The sequence below is a fragment of the Ascidia mentula genome, chromosome 4 (genome assembly GCF_947561715.1).
Source record: "Ascidia mentula chromosome 4, kaAscMent1.1, whole genome shotgun sequence".
Lineage (NCBI taxonomy): Eukaryota > Metazoa > Chordata > Ascidiacea > Phlebobranchia > Ascidiidae > Ascidia > Ascidia mentula.
Genome location: NC_138569.1, coordinates 14,768,936 through 14,789,889, shown reverse-complemented (window position 1 = coordinate 14,789,889; position 20,954 = coordinate 14,768,936). Strand labels below are relative to the sequence as shown.

The 20,954-nt window shown below is 39.0% G+C and overlaps 2 protein-coding genes across 3 annotated transcripts; both read left to right on the top strand.

The window, feature by feature from the left end:
• Positions 1-2,243: 2,243 nt before the first annotated feature.
• On the top strand, positions 2,244-12,483 carry LOC145899508 (calpain-9-like). Of its 2 annotated transcripts, XM_082988341.1 has the most exons (22): positions 2,244-3,002; positions 3,215-3,398; positions 3,683-3,752; positions 3,816-3,946; positions 4,053-4,177; positions 4,255-4,423; positions 4,968-5,051; positions 5,253-5,329; positions 5,507-5,581; positions 6,067-6,230; positions 6,409-6,578; positions 6,731-6,948; positions 7,143-7,200; positions 7,784-7,810; positions 8,331-8,390; positions 8,462-8,519; positions 8,583-8,650; positions 8,877-8,945; positions 9,017-9,095; positions 9,614-9,730; positions 10,615-10,670; positions 11,318-12,483. In XM_082988341.1, the coding sequence occupies exons 1-22, from the start codon at positions 2,827-2,829 to the stop codon at positions 11,342-11,344; spliced, it is 2,262 nt and encodes a 753-aa protein (XP_082844467.1). In that variant the 5' UTR covers positions 2,244-2,826; the 3' UTR covers positions 11,345-12,483. The 2 variants fall into 2 exon arrangements, with proteins under 2 accessions (XP_082844467.1, XP_082844468.1); XM_082988342.1 differs by lacking the exon at positions 7,784-7,810 and having other exon boundaries at positions 2,245-3,002.
• A 1,757-nt stretch (positions 12,484-14,240) lies between these two features.
• Positions 14,241-18,244, top strand: LOC145898875 (uncharacterized). Its single transcript, XM_082987519.1, has 3 exons — positions 14,241-14,446; positions 15,410-17,590; positions 17,902-18,244. Exons 1-3 carry the CDS (start codon positions 14,337-14,339, stop codon positions 18,242-18,244), a joined length of 2,634 nt encoding a protein of 877 aa, XP_082843645.1. The 5' UTR covers positions 14,241-14,336.
• The last annotated feature ends 2,710 nt before the right edge of the window (positions 18,245-20,954 follow it).

The window sequence follows — 20,954 nt, the reverse complement described above, 5'->3', positions numbered from 1 at the left end:
ATTTTTTTTCAAAGTTAGTTAAACCTACAACTTGGAATTTTTGTATGACGTTATTCGCCCTTCTACCACATGCAAGACGTGCAAAACTTGTCATTGGGCATTTTTTGACAGCTCAACGTCAGTGCGCACCATCACGCACTATTTTCCTGCAATGGAATATTTCCTGACGTCATGGATAAAACACAAACACGGTAAACCGTTGCTGTCAGACCATACGGCATAAATAAGGTAGCCTGCTATATGTAGTATACATGTAATATAACTTTTTTTGTCGGTACGACATGCGTGTAATACTGTAAAACATAAAGGCCAAATTTTGTATTTAAATAAACAATATACATGCAACAACACTGTTTCAAAATAACCTTCCTGCTAAGGTGATTTTGTTGAGCGCTTTCTTCTCTGTGATTTACATACACACAGTTTCTTAATAAATGCGACCAAAGTAAAACAAACCAACAACAGGTAGGTCTACATTACGCTTGATAGCCCACACAGAAAGGGTAATAGGTGCAATTTTCAACGTAATTGTGATATACTTTAACCAACAGTCGTTACACAAAACATTGAAAGGATGCAATTAAGTGTAGTAAATGAGTAAATGAAGAGATTTTACGACTGAGCTGATCGTCGTCAATGGAGTACGTAAAAATTTTGATTTGAAGATAATATACTGGCGATTAAATCGTTCTTGATGCAGTGATGTGCACTTTGCATAATATTTAACGGGTCTGTGTAGTGGCGTGTGCAAAGTGTTGCCTGCATGGAAAGTTCGTAAGAGCTTTTATCTAAGCATATGATTTATTTTTAGTAAAGCTTAATTTGATCTGCAAAAATATTTGGCTTTCCGGGAGATGTGACTCATGATGTCACCAAAATAACCTCGTAAAATACCCACTTCAAAAACACAAAATTCAATATTTTAGCGTAAAGATCTTCAAGCTGTCAAACTATTTCGTTTTCGCGTTGTCCATTAGTGTTAATGTCAAAAACTGCTGCTGAGTGCATTCGTTCTTCCGGTGAAAAATAGGAAAAATATATATATCTTACCAGTGAAAATAAGGACCTTATTTTTACTCAAATTGTTTCTCTTTCAATGAAAAACAATGAGACAACATATGTTTCGACCTAAAGAACAAGAATACATTAGTAATTTATCATATTTTTCGGTGGTATAGGCTATAAAATAAAATCGTTTCAGCCAAGAAGTTTTGTTCACTTACTTTACTTAGTTATGTGATTAAGTATATGTAAGTACCTTACATATATCCTGCAAAGTAGGCTATTGTTAGTTGCACAAAGGATTAATGGACATGTTTTCTGTTTCGTGTCACTCTTCAAACATAAAATTCTTTCTATAAGCATACGTCCTGTTCTTAAGATTAAATTTTGAGAAATATCTGATTACCTATACGGTCCACGAGAGGGGGTGCAACCGGCGCGGCGCACCAGGGTCATACCGCAGTCCATGGGTGTCGTGAATAGCAAAAGAGGGCCCCCGGTCTCCATTATATGCCTTGAAACTAAGATTTCTATTGTAAAGGTCGGATCCCACGTATAATTTTATGTTATCTCCTGAAATTAGGTCCTCCGTCCTCGCACCGGCAAATGTTTATGTTTTTCTCCACATTGCCCTGTAAATCAAGAATAGTCAAACCACAATCAAGAATAGTCTAACCACAAGTTAATTTAGTAACTTTTGTGCAATAAATTTCACGACCAAAGTTTTCAGGCAAGACGTGTTCAAATTACAATCAGGGACTATCCCTTGCAAAACTACCCGGTCATTGCATCGTCATAAATGGTCAAAGTGTTCAATGACCTCGCGTTGTATTTGCATATATACAAGTTGTAATTTCAAATCGAGGTTAGTCCGCGGAGAGAAATACCTTAATTTAATTTGTAGGGTTGCATTAAAAATTCCAGAATTGAGAAAATTTGGTGTTTTGTTGATGTTTGTCATTCACATTCAGTAGGCTAAATGAGAAGTAATTTACAGAAATAATTGATTGTGCTCAACTGCAGTTTCGTTTATAGCTCTGACAGGTTTATAACATTTTACAAGACGGGATTTCAGATAGTACAATGTTTGATAATGATAGCAACGAGTGTGCAGATGTCGAGAAGGGAGAAAAGATACCTAGAAACACCAGAAGAAGGTCGTCTGTTCATATAAATAAGAGAGCGGTTGTATTGGAATCACAACCAATTCGAAGGTTGGGTAAAAGTTTATTGAGTATATTACAGATAAAGGTCTTAAGTGGAATACATAAAAAAGAAGATTTTGTCAGTTAGTTATTAGTTTTGTCATTGGATTTTTGTACCTAATCATTTTTTGTTACCACAATCCACAATGGTCCAAATGAACAGTGACAACCTTGAATGTATTGTAGTAACATAGTTTGAGTGATTTTAGAAAAAGATCCTGCATCGATAGAAGCATTAAGTGGTACTTAACTTTATTGTATAGCGTAGAGTTTATTCATGAACCTTAGTTTCAAGGTTTATACAAATAGAACGTTCAAGCACCAAACTTGCAAATACAGGCAACCCAGAGCAGAGTAAACAGTTTACGCCATAACAATAGTCATTTAACAGTTCACTTGGTAGAACAGGAATGGTTTAACACAAACATGCATTAAACATATTGCACTCAGCTCAGGTTGCCTTTGTGGTGATGACATACCAATAATTTGGCTTGGTAACTATAACTTCATTGTGATCTTGATTGGTTCAAAACTAAATACTTTAACCTGATGTATTCAAAAAATTTAAGTAGTATAGGAAAGTATTTGAAGCAAAGACTGGCAATTTGGTATATTGGCAATGCCTCATTATTACAAGAAAACTATTCGGAGAACTATCCCGGTTTCTCCTGGGTACTCAACCAATGATAGTAGAACGGGTGGATATGGAAGGTTTAGTAGTGGTGGGGGTGGTGCTCCAACCAGAACAAATGGGTATAAGACAGATAAAAAAAAACCTGCCAATCAATTAAAAAGGTAAGGTTTGAAATTACTGACACAACAAAAATTAACATCAGTTAAATGCTGAATGTAACATTGATTCACATATATGTACATATATATTTCAATATTTTTCAAATTAAAATTTCTTTTTACATGTGTAAATATCATAAATTTTTCATAAAAATACTTTTAATACTTAAACAGCTACTATATTTGTTTCCCACTAAATATTTACGCATACTTAGGTATGAATGCTCCATCAAGAACAGGTCTGCACCCATTGATGTCACCAATAAATCTTTTGAAGAGATTCATGAGGAATGTTTACAAAAGAAGATTTTGTTTGAAGATCCAGAGTTTCCAGCTGATGACAATGCTTTGTTCTTCAGCCAAAGACCACGCATGAACTTTCAGTGGAAACGGCCACATGTAAGACACAATGTTTTTTTGTTTCTAATAAGAATATAGTTGCATGATAGCATTGCACATAAAAATATACTTGTCTTGTTACTTTGTCCATAAGCTTTTAACCACTTACCTGCTTTGGAATTACTATAGACCTGATTTAAGTAAACTGGAGTCATTTATGTGAAGAGTTTTAGAAATACAATATGGACAAATTGTCACTACTTGAGAACTCCAATGATGTACTATTTTAACTTTTTCAACTGAGGTGTGTGGTTATTGTGAGCAATGTTTCATTTCAATTACAGGAGATTGCAGATAATCCCCAACTTTTTGTTGGCGGAGCAAGCAGATTTGACATAATGCAAGGGGAGCTAGGTAATTGCATGTTCTAACATTGAAATTATTTTTTTTTTGACGTATGGTCTTGTGGTTAATAAGGTGACTGTTGGCTTCTTGCTGCCATTGCCTCCCTCTCTCTTAATAAGGATCTCCTCTACCGTATTATTCCACCTGAGCAGAGTTTTGCAAAGGGACAATACAGCGGAGTGTTTCACTTTCAATTTTGGCAGGTACACTTTGGCATTATACTTTTTTTGCTTTTATTCAAACTGACACACTTAACATGTATCGATAAACTAGTAGTAGATCAACAAACAACATGTATTTAATGTGTAGTATGGGGAGTGGATGGATGTTGTGGTTGATGATCTTCTGCCAACATACAATGGAAGATTAATCTATCTCCACTCTGCAGACAAAAATGAGTTCTGGAGTGCCCTACTGGAAAAGGCCTACGCTAAGTATAAACTGTTCTGTTTTGTACATTTATTCTATAGATTTACACCAATATTGATCCGTTAATTTAATTGTTTTGCAGATTAAATGGATCTTATGAGGCACTGAAGGGTGGAAGCACAACTGAAGCTATGGAAGATTTTACTGGTGGTGTGACAGAAACTATATTATTAAATGAAGCACCGAAAAATCTATTTTGTGTAATGGTAAAATCTTTGAAAAGAGGAGCATTGATGGGCTGTGCAGTTGAAGTAAGTGTGTGTTTGGCACAAAAGATGGTGCACAATATCTGTTGTAATCACATAATTGGGCTAGTAGTGGTAAACCAGCACAAATACCTGAAACGCCTCAGGCAACTTGGCTAATACAAGGGTGTTTGTTTTCATGTTCTTAAAGCTGTTGGTCAATGCAGAAATGTGCACAGCAAACTGTATTAGCTGTTGAAGCACTTAATTTTTCCTTCCATTCAAGTCTAAATGTGGCAACACACAAATTCCCCAAGGGCTGAGGGACAACTGTTCCATTAGGCAGGACCTCCATGCGCTCTTGGGATCAATTTCATTAATTTCTGTGTTGTGTTTGTTTATCTTAGTTGTAGGTTAAACTTTGGGCCCCAAGCCAAAATTTGAAAACACCAATGCATCTTTTTAGGCAAGCACTACTGAGTGGTGAAGTAAATATGGTGTGTCATACTGTTTGAATTAAAGGTTGGTTTGGGCAGGTGTCTCAAAGCAATGTATTTGAATATTTATTATTTATGCATTGTAATATCTTCATTCGTTTTTTCTTTTGCAGACAAAAAATGCATCTCAGAGAGAAGCAAAACTTCCAAATGGATTGTTGATGGGTCATGCCTACAGCGTCACCGGGGTTGATACAGTAAGTTGATGTTGTCACGCTACCTCTGTCAAGTGTGCTAGTTTACTTATGATAAATCATTCGACATCTTAAGCTGTCAAAATGTTTACATGCAGATATCTGACCTCATAAAATAACTCTATGCAACACAATAAAGCAATTTACATTTTCTCTCTACCAAAACTTGACACTTATGAATATTAGTTGCGCTTGTAATTTTAGTTGAAAACTGGAGTGAAACTGGTTCGTGTGAGAAACCCATGGGGACAAGTGGAGTGGAATGGCCCATGGAGTGACAGGTGACTTGAACAGTTGTACTGTTATTAAACCATACCTGTTTTGTACTATTTTGTGGAAACTATGTAAACACATCCAAATTTACCTGTCAGTTGTAGAGAGCAGAAAAGCGCACAGTGTATTAAAACTATGTGTAGTAGTTTAACCGAATTTACATTTCAAGGTGTGTGTTTGTTTAGTTCCTCGATGTGGAACACTGTTCCAGATGAGAAGCAAAGGCTTGCCGTTGAATTTGATGAAGATGGTGAATTCTGGTAATGCCAACCTAAACAACTTACACATTGAAATTCTATTTATAGTTTATAAACAAACTGTAATATCATCCTGGGAATTTGTGGACAGGATGCAGCTAAGATTGTATGACCCATTCATAGTTCTGCAATTGTGACTTTCTGACATTTCAACTTAAGCTTTGCTGTTTCTTGTGCAATAATAATATTAAAAATGCCAATTTAAAAAGTCCAATACCTTTTTTAGTAGTTTTGGTCTGAAACACTTTTCAATGCTTAAAAAAGTGTGTTATTTCACTCGTGTATGTTAAAATGCAGCAAATTGATTGAGTTTGCCATTAATTCCAAAATTGTTTGTTTTTGACTGCATTATTTAACAATAGTTACAATACCAGCCAATGTGTGTGGTGTTATAGCTAAAATTCACAGCAAACCAAATGAGAATGTGAAGTTTTCATTGTCAAGTTAATGTAGCACAAGAAATCAGTGAGCAACTATTGCTTGTTTAGGATGTCGTACAATGACTTTTGTAAGAACTTTACAAAGTTGGAAATATGCAACTTGGGTCCAGATGCACTTGAAGATGATGACGTCAGTTCCCAGTGGGTGACATCATTGCACGAGGGGAGATGGGTAAGGGGTTGCACTGCAGGGGGATGCAGAAATTTTCCAGGTAAAATATGGTTGATATAGTTTTGGTGCGACATAAAAAATACACGAAGAAAAAAATTGACTGTGAGAAAAAATATATATAAAGTTCCACTTTTTATAAATGTTTTATGATGCAAACAAGATTTTAAATTTTAAAAAATTAGTGCATTTGAAATGTGACAGATGTATTTTTACCTAAGACACTTTCTGGGTAAACCCTCAGTTCCGCCTGAAGTTGGAAGAAGAAGATGACGATCCAGATGACAATGAAATAGGGTGCAGTTTTATCATCTCACTTATGCAGAAAAACAGAAGGAAACAAAAAGCAAAAGGACAAGGCCTTCTCACCATAGGCTTTGCCTTGTACAAGGTGAGGTTGACGAGTCTGACAATATGCCTTACTTTTTAAAAGCTCACACTTTCTACATAATTCATTTGAAGTGTCTTTCCTCTCGCCAACAAACCTTTCCTTTTGCTGTTGAGAGAAAATAAAGTGTTTTTTTTTGTGAAACTGCTTCACAGTTAAAAGCCAGTGCTGCTAGTGAGAGCACACTTAAGAAAGATTTCTTTCTGTACAACCAATCCACCGCACGCTCAAAAAACTACATCAACCTGAGGGAAAACTCTCAGCGCTTCAAACTGGAAGCTGGTGAATATGTCATTGTTCCTTCCACGTTTCAACCAAATGAAGAAGCAGACTTTGTTTTGCGAATTTACACTGAAAAGAGAGCAATGACAAAGTAAGGAATTTCTCACAGCCAGCATAATATTTAGATGTAAATGAAGTAGACCATTAAGCAAAGCCTTCATAAGGATCCAACATATGCCGACAAATAAGTAAACCTTTCGGTCATAGCTGTGGTCATTTTTGTATGCTGAAATTTACCACGGTATTTAAACTCACGCACACAAAAACTAATGAACAAATTCTCAGTGAATTGGATGAAGAGACCGAGCGCAGTGATACTGTTCCACCAGAACCAGCAGAAGATGTAAGTAACATTCATTTATACAATACACGCACATGCCTCAAATATGCACATGCAATACATAACATACTCTCGCTGCAAAAACAGCTTGGCCACACCACCTCGACCATGGACTATCACTTCATCTAATAACCTTTCATGCATGTAAATCATTTAGATCATCTGTGCTTTAAAACACTTCATAGCTTAGTTTCAGTTTTGGTTCAATTTCCTATGAAGGCAAGCAAAGGGTTTGAAATGCTCAACAATTTATGCAATTAAAAAAATGAAGTATGGGTAAAATTGTAATTTAAAAACCCAGGAACATTAATTATTTGCTCAACTGTAGTTGCTAAAATTTCTTGTTAGTTACATGTTAATAGTTTGTGATTATATCACGGAATGCCAGACTTAAGAAAAGTGGCCCAATAATGTCATAAAAATATTACAAAAAGAGTAATTAATCCCTCTGCACAACCTTTTTTTGTGATTTGACAGTAATTTCACCAAAAACAATTTTGCCCATCGCCTGTGCAGCTTTATAGCAAGTGTAGTTTTAACTTTTGCTTTCAATGTCTTTACATTTGTTGTATTCCATGACTTGCAGAAAAGAAGGGAAAAACCACATGTAAAGGTACCAAGGAATCTTAACAAAACAATTTTGATTTTATTACAACCTTAAATAACTTTGCATGATTGCTGTTGCATGCCATCTGCGTTTGTGCTTTTTCTATATTTTATATCAGTTTGCTGAGTATAAATAGACTGGCCTTATATCAGTTTAATTTTGACTCTTGACATTGGCCGTTAATTACATTTCATTTGTGTGACCATTTATCTGAAAAAGTAAGAGTGTAAATAAAGATCTAGTGTCATTTCACAGAGTAAAGTAATCCACCGCGTTTTAGAGCATTAACTTCCAAGCCAATAATATGTTTCAAAACGGGGTTAGTAGTATAATCCTGTTTGCATAATTATTAACATATCTTGAAATAACGTTTTTCCTATGACAACATCTTTCATAGAGGGCAAATTAAGTCGTCACAAAGTAGTTTGTTTTGTGGTAGAATAAAGGAGTGTTTTTAATTTATCATCCTTCGAAACGCAGTCGTGCGTGGCAGTTAAATAACTGATGGTTTCTTGCTGTTTTGAAGGACGAATCGACCGATAACGACCGAAGATTCAAGAAACTCTTCGATCAACTCACCGGAGAGGTAAGTTCACTGCCTTCCAAGATTGACTCTTTTGCTTAAAACTCTTGGAAATAACTCAATTGTGGAAACAGGATGGCGAGATCGACGCCTTCGAGTTGCAGGATATCATCAACTCGGTTATGGAGAAAAGTAAAGCTGGTGTTATATTTGCATCTCGTGAACGTGGTTAAACATTAAGCTGTTTGTCCACAGACGCAAAGACCAAGAAGTTCAAGGGTTTCGGTCAGGAGGCTTGCAGAAGCATGGTCGCTCTTATGGATGTATCCTTTTCTGTTAAACCACAATGCCTTGGGCATAATCGTTTTCTTTATTTAGCGGCGTAAATTGCCTAATTATGCACCAACAGCCTTGTGATTAAAAGATAGAACCAAAATACACATATGTATTGACAAGGCGTGTTTTAGTATCAAAACCGCATATAACGCTTCAATGGTCCAATATGTGGTTCAATTATCTTTTCTATACCCGCCGTTACACGATTTGAAGGTTACAAACTCAGGCAAATTAGACTACAACGAGTTCAAGGTGCTCTGGGTCCGGGTGCGAAAATGGATCGTAAGTTTTGACATTTCAAATAGTATCAAGCGATAGAAGCAATAACAATAACGACTGCTTCCTCTCTGCAGAACGTTTTCAAGCAATTTGACAAGGACAACAGCGGCACATTCGATTGCTACGAATTGCGTGAAGCCTTGAGCGATGCCGGTTAGTTAGATTCGCGATTGTGGTTTTGGCTTTGACACGAATTGGACAAACCGGTGTTTGCCCATAAACGCTTACGCGGCGCACTCTGTGTGGATGAGCTTGTCGGCAAACGCACATCGGTCACACTCTCCCTACTGGTTGTGGTTGTTACATTCGACAGTCACCTTTGGTGGTCTGTTGTTGTGGAATTTGTCTAACCTTACCTTACATTTCTTTGGTTTCAACATCTGTGTGCTGATTGGATGTCTTTGTGTTGCTTTTTGTCAAATTTGTAAAAAAACGTTGATATTTTTTAATATTCTCGGCCCTCATTGTCATTGATTAGGTTTTAATCGCACACAGTTGATTTGGCTGATCGATGTTATATAAATGGTGAAAATGTCAGTTGGAATTTGAACCTCAAAAAGGGCGTGTGGCGTCACAATTTTTTCCTGTAAACCCGTTTAGCATAAAAGCAACCTTTCACCTGAGCAGTCAGCCTTGAACACAATTACTCATTCGTTCATCTGTTGTTACAGGTTACCGCTTGAGCAGCCGCCTTTACCAAATGCTCTGTTTGCGCTACGCCAGCAAAGATCTCACCATCAACTTGGACGACTTCATTCTACTTTCTGTGAGGGTGGAAGGAATGTTCAGTAAGTAAATTTGCTTTAACCCCGTCTGTGAACAAAGCTTGATACGCGGTGATGGTTTATTCGAAGTTATTCAACTTTGTATGTGTAACTCAATTTCTAAATACCACGAGAACAATTAAATGTATAAATGTTTATTTTTGTGGTTTAGGATCTAAAATGCTGACGACTACAGTTGTAGTCATTTTATGCACAAGCAATATTGACAAAAAAAAACATCTTTTACGCGTTTCCAAAATACGACTGTATCATCTTTTGCAAAAACGGGCGCTTATGGCGCAGTATACATGAATAGAAAACCTGAAGATGTTGACAAAAGTCTAAAATTAGCAGTAAGGGTAAAACACAATATTTTTAGTCAACAGACGTAGTAACCAGTTGTGTACTATAGCCCTACGGCACATGTAGTTGTCGTTCCACTTGTACATGTAACGAAACATTGCCAAGGCTTCAATAAATAATTTATCGGGCAAATGATATGGTTTCATGTCACAGCTTGTTAACAACTTATACAGCGAATCACGCCATGACCGCGTGGGCTGTGGAGGGTGCACCCCATGTTATTGTGCGATGAAAGCATTTTTTCATTTCTCCCAACGTTTACGTCCTTGTCCCGCGAACGTGGCACGGTTCGTTCTCCCAAACGACACAGACAAATATACCACAGTGGTTAAAGTTTTGCAGGATCAGTATGCGTCACAAAAGCATGGCACCAGAACTACACCGGGAGTTACTACAACCTGATCTAAACCGGTTTGATACGCGCTTCGCAAACAGCTTAAAGGTGTTTTCGAGCTCTCATCGGTCACTACAAAGCAGTTAATCCTATTGGGGTGAAAAGGTGACTGTGTCCACTCCTCTCTAACCCACTTGTTTCGCTTTTACAGACGCCTTCCAGAAGTACAAGAGCTCCAGCAAGAGCGCTACTATTTCTCTCGAAGACGTAAGTTTTTTTTCGGATTATTGCTGCCAACGTTGCTATAACAATTTCACACCTAAAATAAGGTTCAAAAAACCTTTAAAATCACGTATGGTATAAATGCGTCGGTATAACCATAGGTAGCAAAGTCGGCATGTCTGCTTGTCTGGTCTCCCTGCTGTGTATTTTTCAGAAAAATAAAGATGCATTTCTGCTATGGTTTTCATCTTTAACCTCATGTTAAACACAATGTTTCTTTACCATTTTCTGAGTGCCTCTGCCTACAGAACAGAAGATACGTCCCCAGTCAAACATTTTCACTCGTTAGAAACACAATATTGCACTTAATTGTTCGCCAGATGACGCCATTGAGTCGATAATTGGTTACATGTAGCTGATCAAGCCATTTTTTCTTGAAGTTTGGTTTTGCACATAAACAGAAGTAAATTAATGTGATTTTATGAAATTTACTGCCTTTCCTTCTGAAAGAATTTAGTATCGAATAAATTCTAATGTCATCAAACAACTATAGTGAAAATTTTGCAATAAATACTCGCGCGGTTCTTAACTTTTACAAACACAATTCTGTATCGTTTACCAAAGTAAAAATCCGTGCATTTTATTGCTACAAACGTTTCGCTTTGGTTCATAACATCTTTTCACTATTTCAGTGGCTCATCACCACGATGTACTCCTAAGTTGATCAATCAACAAAAAACGTCTTTCATTCAATCCGCACAGCGCTCGTCAGAATTTCACGGGATTTCATTAGTGTGTAACTGCACTGTAGCAACTATGATCCTGTTCCACTTACGTAGGCTCACGTCACATTTGTATTTTGTAGGTGATCTGTTCTTTGTCCTAAAAGATGTACATGGCCCATAATGGTAATTTTAGACGTTGCACTTGGTAACTATTTTATAACACACTGAAAACTGTAGTTACTCAGACATAAAACGCATGCTAGCAGTTTAATTCATCGTCAGGCAGTTTTATAATCGATATTCTGTACATGTTTACTTATTCATAACCTCTGTAAAATATTCAAAAAATCCTGTTTCTGATTTGCTACTACGGCTAAAGCCGCCAAAATATAGTATGTTTGGATGTTTTTCTGTTCCTTCTTTGGTGCGTTTTTTTGTGCCTTCGGACATGTTTGTCATATCCTTTAGATAACATCACAGTATGGCTTTTGAGTGCTTATCTTCTAAAAAAAATTGTTTGCTGTGTCTTTCAAAGAGCAATGTATCTATTCGTAACAACGTGTAAAGTGAAAATCGCGAGTACAGTTGCAGCCTCTTGCATTCAAGACGCGTTTATTTTGCAGTAAAATACAGTAATCTTAAAAAATATAGCCATACGGTTGACCTTGGACACTCAAGTCACTGATTTTGTGACGCAAAATTCGAGCCCTGTATTTCGTCGCTTACCTGTTGTGATTTTGTGTTCCTTGCTTTATAGCTTTTATAAATTGTTCCTGTAATCGCACCGAGATGCGAGTGTATCGCATGCTGCTGTGTTTTGCATATTGTTTGGTGTTCGCCCGTTCTTCTGCCCAATTAAATTTTAGAGGTTTTCAAAAAGTCCCAGCGGTCATGGAATTAGTGCTCCATGCTTTTTTCTATGCGCCGTGAGCTGCCGGTAGTCTTAATTGGACAATGTTTGTCGCAGTATGATTGCATGCTTTTTTCTACTAGGGCATGTTGCAAATTATCTCTCCACCTCTTTTAGATGTTTGTATACCCTTATACACTCCCAGCGTGAATTTGTGTTTGGTATGTGGAGTTTATTTGGTTTTACTGCATGTACTTTAAAATACAATTGCATTACAAGCGAATCTGCCGTTGCAAGGTAAAATCCACAATTGATTCAAGTACAAAGTGTTTTGAAATATAAACTAGTGTATGGAGTTTGTTATGGATGCCAATGCAATTCAGTTCAAAACATTGCGAAACCACGTTTTTCGGCTGCTATTATGTTTGCAATGTAATCCGATTTTACGAAAAGGATACGGAGTAAAATTGTTACTGCAAAACGCTTGAAAATCAATTTTAAAGCTTCAGTACTCCAAAATGGTTTTGCTAAAACCGCTACCTACCTTAAACAATGCTACCTATTTCGACTGTACTTTATCATTACGACTTCCTTGTGGACTTAGCCTGTGACCTTTGCGGCAAATGATATATTTTACATCTGCAAACAGTCTGACAGGTAAACTGAACGTTTTGTAGTCTGATGTCAAGAGGCGACGATGCACTTTTTCATGCGCGTCCATGTTTCCGGATTTCATTACTAGACAATTAACTGATTTATTGCACTTTGATGGGATTTTATTAGTCTGTTCGGTATTTTTAAGTAAGTATATGGGATGTGATTAAACCAAGTTATTCGCCAGTGAGGTCGTTTCTTCGGCGTCTTGTTTGTGTAGCAATCGAGAACAGCGACTGTATTGCCGGCGTTTGTAGCAACTGTTAACACCGAGCACAAGGACACTTCGTCAGTTTGTCGGGTGCGTAACTACGACAAACTCCATTTATTCACAGCAATCATTAATCCCCTCTCAGTCGCCTGGCCCCGAGCGCGTTGTGTCGAGGATTCAGGCTTACAGGCGAGGATACGTAATAAATAGCAACCACAGACACAATGGATCCGCCATTGTTTTGCATTCGATTGTGCGATATGCCGAGGCAGTGTATTTAATGAGCTTGCCTTTTTTAGTGAGGGAAGATGTACGTAGGCAAAAGTGGCGTTCTTTTGAGTTTCAAGTGCAACAAATCGGTGAAGATGATTGGGGCTGCCAGCATATACATAACTTTACAGTTGAGGACTGCGGACAATTCAAGTGGCAGTTGTTAAAAATTGTTGTGCTCCTTTCCCATGGAAATGGAACATCGGCGTTGGTCTGTTACTGATTAAGTATCCACTCGAGTTCGTTTGCCCGCGCCAACAGTCACTTATTTAATGACGGCCGAGTGTGTAATGCCCATCGAGGGTCAGTCCGGCTACGCCTTTGGCGTGTACTCGGCATTGTCCACTCTGACAGGCGAACCTCCCAGTCGCCTTCGACTGTGATAACATCACTCCAGTCAGCATATGGAAGGCGACACTGTTGAATCGGTGGCTACGACAAATATGTATCATTATACGTACTGTGGTAATTCGATATGCTCGCGGTCGCGCAATCAGATCAATAATTCTCGAATGAGGTCCTCTGAAACAATAAGGGGCCACCCGGCTTACGGGTCATTAATTCTGCGCAGTTTTGCCACGCAGTCAGGGATAAGCGACAAATCGCATGTTGCCTGGCAAGAGGTATTTTGAAGTGAGGGTCGAAAAATCATCGACAGGCAGGCGCCCTTACGACCATTGTCAAAACGGACAACAATGGCACTTAAATGAAGTGAAAAAGAACTCGCACAACTTGAAAGTTCAAGTCTAACTACATCTAAGCCGACAATTTTTTAGTTATAGTGCAGTGTAAAGTAAGCAGTTGTACGCAAATTGCATGGCTCGCATAAACAATAAACAATTATAAATTTGTTGTAGGCCTATATGTGCAGCCCAGCTTAATGCTATCTAGTACTTAGTGTTACAGTCCTGTAGGGAATTGAATGGCAAGTGCTCCTGAGATCTACAAACAAAGTTTTTGTTGTTCGTTTGCGGTGAACAGATGTGTTTTGATACTCAGACATGAAAGACGGGAGCCCATCGACTGCGGTTGGTCCACCCCAATATCTGCTGTCAACAATTTACCGTCAAAGTTGGCATCCAGTTGCCTCTACACAAAGGCATTCACAAAGGTGAAATGTTTACATGTTTGTCATACTCTGTGTACCGCCGTGACATATCATATGGTTTCTCCATTGATAGTGGTACAATGAAAGAATACCAGACAATTATATACAAAACAAAATAGTCACTTACTAAATTCCAAAATGTTTCGGAATACAGAACAGCGTAGAGATTATTATGGATATAACCCCCGCAATTAAATGTGAATACCAGATGTTTTGGCAATGATTTTTTAGCAATATAATGATCGGGTTTTATCGTTTAAATTGTTGTTACGAAGCGATTGTAAATCAATGTCAAAAGCTATATAAGCACTTAAAAAACAAAATTACTAAAATCACATTCAAATCATTTGAGCGAAATAACTGTTTAAAGAACAAACATGGAATTTCCGATATAAATATTTTTTGACAAACAATGTTTCTGATGTAGTTTGTTTCGCTCAAGAAAGTTCTTGTATCTTTGGGCTTGTATTAAGGAGTTCAAAATAAATCGTGACTTTTACACTTGAAACTTACAAAACGCCGGTTTTAGGAGCAAAGTATCTATATACTGCGGTACAAGGTCGTCGTCATGGCAAACGTCGGTCCTTTACTATTTCCGTAACCTTCGCGCCAGTGCACCTTTTCGGTCAAACACAGCACTCGCTTCGCTTCAGAAGTGGAATAAGCACTTGTGCGACCGCCTCCAAGTGCCGTGGGCCAACGTCATTGTAAATAAAATTGGCTCCTTGAAAGTTCAAGTATTCGCATAATACCTTCTAGTGCGACAGCTGCCGCGGCTAAGTGAAATATACCGAGTGTTGGCGTATCGTGTTAGTGTAGACAATTGTCCGCAATTGACTTTCGCCAGCCGTCGACATTGGCTTGGATAACAAGCTTGAACTTCAAAGAGTTTCAAGTTCGCAAATCCCACACTCATCCCCAGTAGTTGTGCAGACTGTAAACTGACCATTTTTCGTTGTGTTTCAGAAGAAATACGGTTAATCGGATCGGCTCACAGCCAATTGCACCCCCGTTCCAGTCGACCGTTTCTCCGCGAAAGCGCTCCTCGTCCCTGAACGAAAATTACAAATCTCATACAACTAGATCAACAAGCTATGAATTAAAATCAAGGAATGGTGTTCGAGAGTACAAGGCTAGTCAGCGCCATGCACAAGCAGCACCAGTTGCACCAACTGCACCAACTGCACCTACTGCACCAGCAGCACCACCCCAACCGAGTCATCGTGGTGAACAAAAATATTTACAGAGTTCTGATACCAACACAGCGGAAGCTGAATGTTTATCGAATTTGTGTTCTGAGAGCAAAACTGGCCTTGAAAATCTGAAGCTTCAAAACACATTGAGTTTGTCACTTGGAACGAAGCAAGTCCAGACCCCACTTTCAGTTTGGCGTCGTCGTTTAAAAACGTACGTGGCCAACTCACGCGGTCCAAGCCGAGCAGATGACATTTCGGGAACTAGCCTGACTGCGAGCGCCCCCAATATCCCGCTGCACTTTGCTGCTAGGCAACACTCGTGGTCAAACCTTTCAAGCGCTAAAGCTTACCGAATAATTAATTACCCCAACAATACCCTGGCGAGAATATGTTTAGAGGGAAAATCGCCTCCAATGCAGATTCGTCCCGACAGTACAGTACCGACAGAGAGACTTCGAACTTACAGTAATTCCACCTGGAAAGAATTTGAAACGACGGATTCGAATAGCCATGACGAGGAAAGTTTTGAGGTTGCCGACGGCCCCGACAACAATGTGCGTCACGACTGTTTACCCAAAACTAATGAAAACGAAAGTACTGAAGGCGATGACAGCAAGAAAGTTGCTGAACAGCCTGATATGGTTTTGGGAAGTGAAAACTCAACGCCGCAGGATATTCCAATGCATGATTCCAATTCCAACGACTCAAACACGCATTCTAATACGGAAGAGGACGATGATTACTTTTTTGATGCAGACTGCGACCAACAACCAGAGTGCAGCAATCTTTGGAGGTATGACAAGGATGAAAATGGAAATGGTCGTTCTTTGTCGGAAGTCTTGGATGTCTCAGATCTTTCGGAGAACGAGTGTTATTCAGACAGAGATGACGAGGAGAGCGATTTGGAACAGACTGAAAACGACATGGAACGGTTTAAAAAAATGTACGAACACGAAAATCGTTCCACTACCACTAGCGAACGAGGGCTTTCCACGCAGCTTGTATTGATGTCAAACCGGAACGAAGCAAGCGAAAAAATCGCGACAGAAGACTACGAACCCGATGGCAGTGATGTTGGTAAAGATGAAGACTTGCCGGATTACGCGTTCGCAGAGGTGTTACCCGGCGAGTTTAGTGACTTTAACCTTCGCGAATTGTCATTTCTGCCTCCCGATATAAACTGGCGATCCGTGGTCGATGTTTCTCGTTCCAATACCAATGTTAAACTGAGGCTGCAAAATCGCCAACAGCAAGCTTACCCCTGCAGTCAGCGACAGAAGCGGAAGAGCAGGACGTCGGAAAACCAAGGTGCACTCGAATCAATAGTGGATCGCATGTTGGCGCTGGAGAAACTTCAATCGCTCACAGTGCAGCAGGAGGTTCAACGCAGGTACCACAACGCTCATCACCGGCATGGCTTCGTACGTTCAAAATCCGTTTCCGGCAAGGCCACTCCCGCTGCCACAGCTCACGACCCAACACCAGAGGCAACTGAAACTGCGCCGAATGCTCCTGTAGAACCACCAGCAAGCCGTTCCAACGCGCGCAGACGAAACTCGAATCCAAACGTGAGTATGCGAATGGCTTGGGCCACAGAAACGACGCAAGGGGACTCCAGCGTTTTCAAGCGCGCGTGCAAAGACGGCGACTTGACGATTTTGCATAAACATTGGCTCGCCAGCTGCAGAAGTAACTCCCGCCGCAGTAACGCCACCAGGAGGAACAGTGAAAATACAGGCAATGCGGACAACCCACGAAACCGACAATTCCGGCAACGTCCCGGCTTGTCGATGTACGTGTACGAATGGAGCGAAAGATGCAAGGACGACAAAAACCGTAATAGTCCGTTCCCGTTGTCGCATCCACGACCGTGTCCGGCTTGCAGGGAACGAGCCAGAAAACTTCGTAGGGACTCGGTCAATGCTAACAGCCAACCTGCGAGTAGACCACGGTATGTTTGTTGCCACGTATTGGGATTGATAGAAAATATGAATCTTGTGGCTAATTGTTACGTTTCGTTTTGACCAGGGTCCGCAGTGATAATTCACAAATCAGTGAGCTGGAAATTACCTGCGTAGGACCTAATATTTTTGTTTTTTGCCGTACGCGCAATCACATATTGACGGGGTAAAGTCCAATTTACAGAGGCTCATTTGAATTTAATTAGCTGAACCAATTGACTTGCAACAACAAAGTCAATACAGTGCAGAGATATATGAGATTAATCAGTAATAAAGCGGTTTTTGAAACTTTGTTTTGCAGAACACCACGGCCCTGCTCGCGGAGCAATTCGAGGTGTGCAACCAACGAAAAATCGACGACTCCGTTTTTAAAATCTCCGTCGGGATCGTATTCCACAATAAACAGACCTACGGCTCTCAGCACAAACGTTGTGTCTCCGTTACTGTGGAAGCAGTGCAAACCGACCAGCAGCAACTTACATCTCGCTAAAACAACAATCAAAAGTGCAGGAAAAGATTACGAATACTTAACACGGTCGTTTCAGCGCTCTGCACGGAATAAGTCCTTGCGAACGAGCGACACGCAACTTCTGTCTTCTGCAGTTACAATATCTTCGGTTTTGTATAACGGTAGCGTCAATTGATTTATTAATCGAATAAACTTTTTCCAAACGTTGTGTTTTTTGTTAATCTAACTCTGTGTCGCAAGAATTTTAAAACCTCATGATGTAAAACAACACGCTCAGTTATTAAAAAGGAAACGGTTGTTTAAGCGAAAACATTAAATATCGTTTCACTTCAAACAACATTTTTCAACGAGTAACACCAAAGAAACATGAAACACAGGTAACCGGAGAAAAACACACATGCGGTGTAGATTATATACAGACATGTGGCGTAAATTTATTTGAAGTAAATGCATGTCAATTTACTGCAGTAATTACAGATTATGGTTATATGCAATTTCATAATTTATTTCACCCGAGTTGTGATGGCTGGAAAAAATGAGGCAAACACACATACACTGAAATTGCAGAGAACGGACAAGCTCTGAAGCAATAACACGATAAGTTCTCGAGGCGGTGGCCAAAAACATTGCGGTATTATCTTGTTGCAATTTAGGAAACCATGCATAAGGAATATCAGTTGTGGGTACATGAAAAAATAATCAACGAACGCGAAAACATACAACGTGGAAATTATATATTTAACTATATTTTCTTCAACGTATTAATGTGTATTGCAGTATGTATCGAAATTAGCCATATGTATACAAATCATGATTTCTCTGAGAATAAAAACCGTATATGTATGTTTGTTGGCTTAATCATTTCGACCATTGGTATCCTCTACGGCTGAGACAACTTTGTTTTAACAATCTGCAAATTGTTTTTACTGTCCTCAATATCAGCCCTCCTTTTCTCTTCCGTTATGTCTTCAGCAGATATGTAACCTTCCACTGCTTGTTGAAAGAATTGCATACTTTCATTAAATCTATTGGTATCTTTGCAAATAAAAGCAAGGTTGTACGACAGTAGTGCAAATATTTCGTATTTAGTGACATTGGCACCAAACTGTTTCCTCAGCATAGCAAGTCCACGTTTCAAAATTTCTTCACTAGTTGAATAGTCTCCGATTAAACCGTAAGTGTATTGGATGTCACCCAAACATCTGATCTCGCACAAGCAAGCTGTTTCTTTGTCTATGCATGTGAAACTGCTTATTTTCAGCCGTGTTTTTTCCATGAGTGGAATGACGTAATCACGAACAATGGCTTCATTTCTTTGAGTCAAACCTGAGAATCGTCTCCACAGAGAAACTTGCAGCAATCCCTTGCTAGATTCTTTGAACTGCCACAAACAATTTCTGATATTTGTTGCTCCCAGTTTGCTATTTGATTGGCTGACATAGAAATCTAATGCAAGCTCGCAATACAAAAGTGATTCCAGATACTTTCCCTCCTTTCTCGCATAGTTCCCCGCCTCTTCTATCTCTTCTGGCCTTTTATTCAAACGTTGAAATATTTCCAGCAGAAGGATTTTGGCGCCGTTGGCGGCAGAAAAATTGCGCTTTTTAAGAAACTCTACGTAGCTTTGAATCAGCGCATTTGAATCGATTTCGTCACCTGAAAGAATGTTTGCAGATTCAATAGGTTGATTACACAACCAACCGCCTTGTCTAGTGCTACCTTCGACGAAAAAACAGGCGTAAATATACATCATTTAAAATTTGGTTAATTACGACTAGTGGTAAACACGCGCTTGCGTAATTTATGTGTTTATTGTAATGTAGAAGATTATCCGCATCTTTCTTGATAAAAACTACGATGGCACAGTGCACAATTTAAGTTATGTGCTTTTAGGCGAATTGAAAGATTTACACGAGACAAAACAATAAGTCTGCGTATCTAAACGCAAACATCGTTGAGTATTTTTTACCGACCAAAATCACACTGCCATACGGAAAACGGTTTGTGTAAACGATATATATCTATCTATATAGTACCTGTTCCCTTTCCGCGAGTTATTGGTTATGTACTGGTGGTCAAACAGAGCCAGGCCAGTTAAACTACCTAACGACCGTCTCTAAATTGTATGGTACAAGGTGGAAAGATAACGTTTCTTCTTACCACGGCAAAGGTTTCTCATGGTAATAAAATTCACTTATTCAAACAGAATTATCTGTTTGAGGTATACCCGTTTCTAGCCTATGTAAATATTTTGTAGTGCGTGCGGTCGGGAGCCCCTGGTCGTTAAAAAGCAAAATGTCGGTGCCTTCTTGTCTAATCTACTGTGTTGTGAGGCCAGCATGACATGCAGCAATTCACATTTTCCAATAGAGTTTATTGAGTTCGTGGTTACCGGGATTAGTGCCACAATTACCTGCTGTGGCGAAATATATATATTCTGCAAACCGGTATCTTGAAAGATAGTGCAATAATCTAGTCCAGTCCTAATAATCACTTTCTGTTGTGGTAACGCAAAACCCCATTCCATACTTATATATAACACTTTTTGACTTTCCTATTTTAGTTCTTTCCGGTACGGGTTTTACCACAATTCAATGTTAGAATCAACACAAGACAATTTCCAAACCTATTTTAGTTGGTTTAAGTTTGTTGCTATTTTGTGCGAAACCTTTGTCATATTTGACCCAAGAACTTTGTTTTGAGGGTTCCAAAGAAACCACAGCACAGCCAGTATTTTCAGAACAGTTTTCCCTCACGATGCGTGATACACCACTTTCTTATCATGGCATTTGTTACCTTTTTGTTCCGAATTTTCGCTTTCGAGAGTAAGTGCTGCAACGTTGAGGATTTGGAGATGCTTGTGCTTGTTGGGACTCATTGCTTGA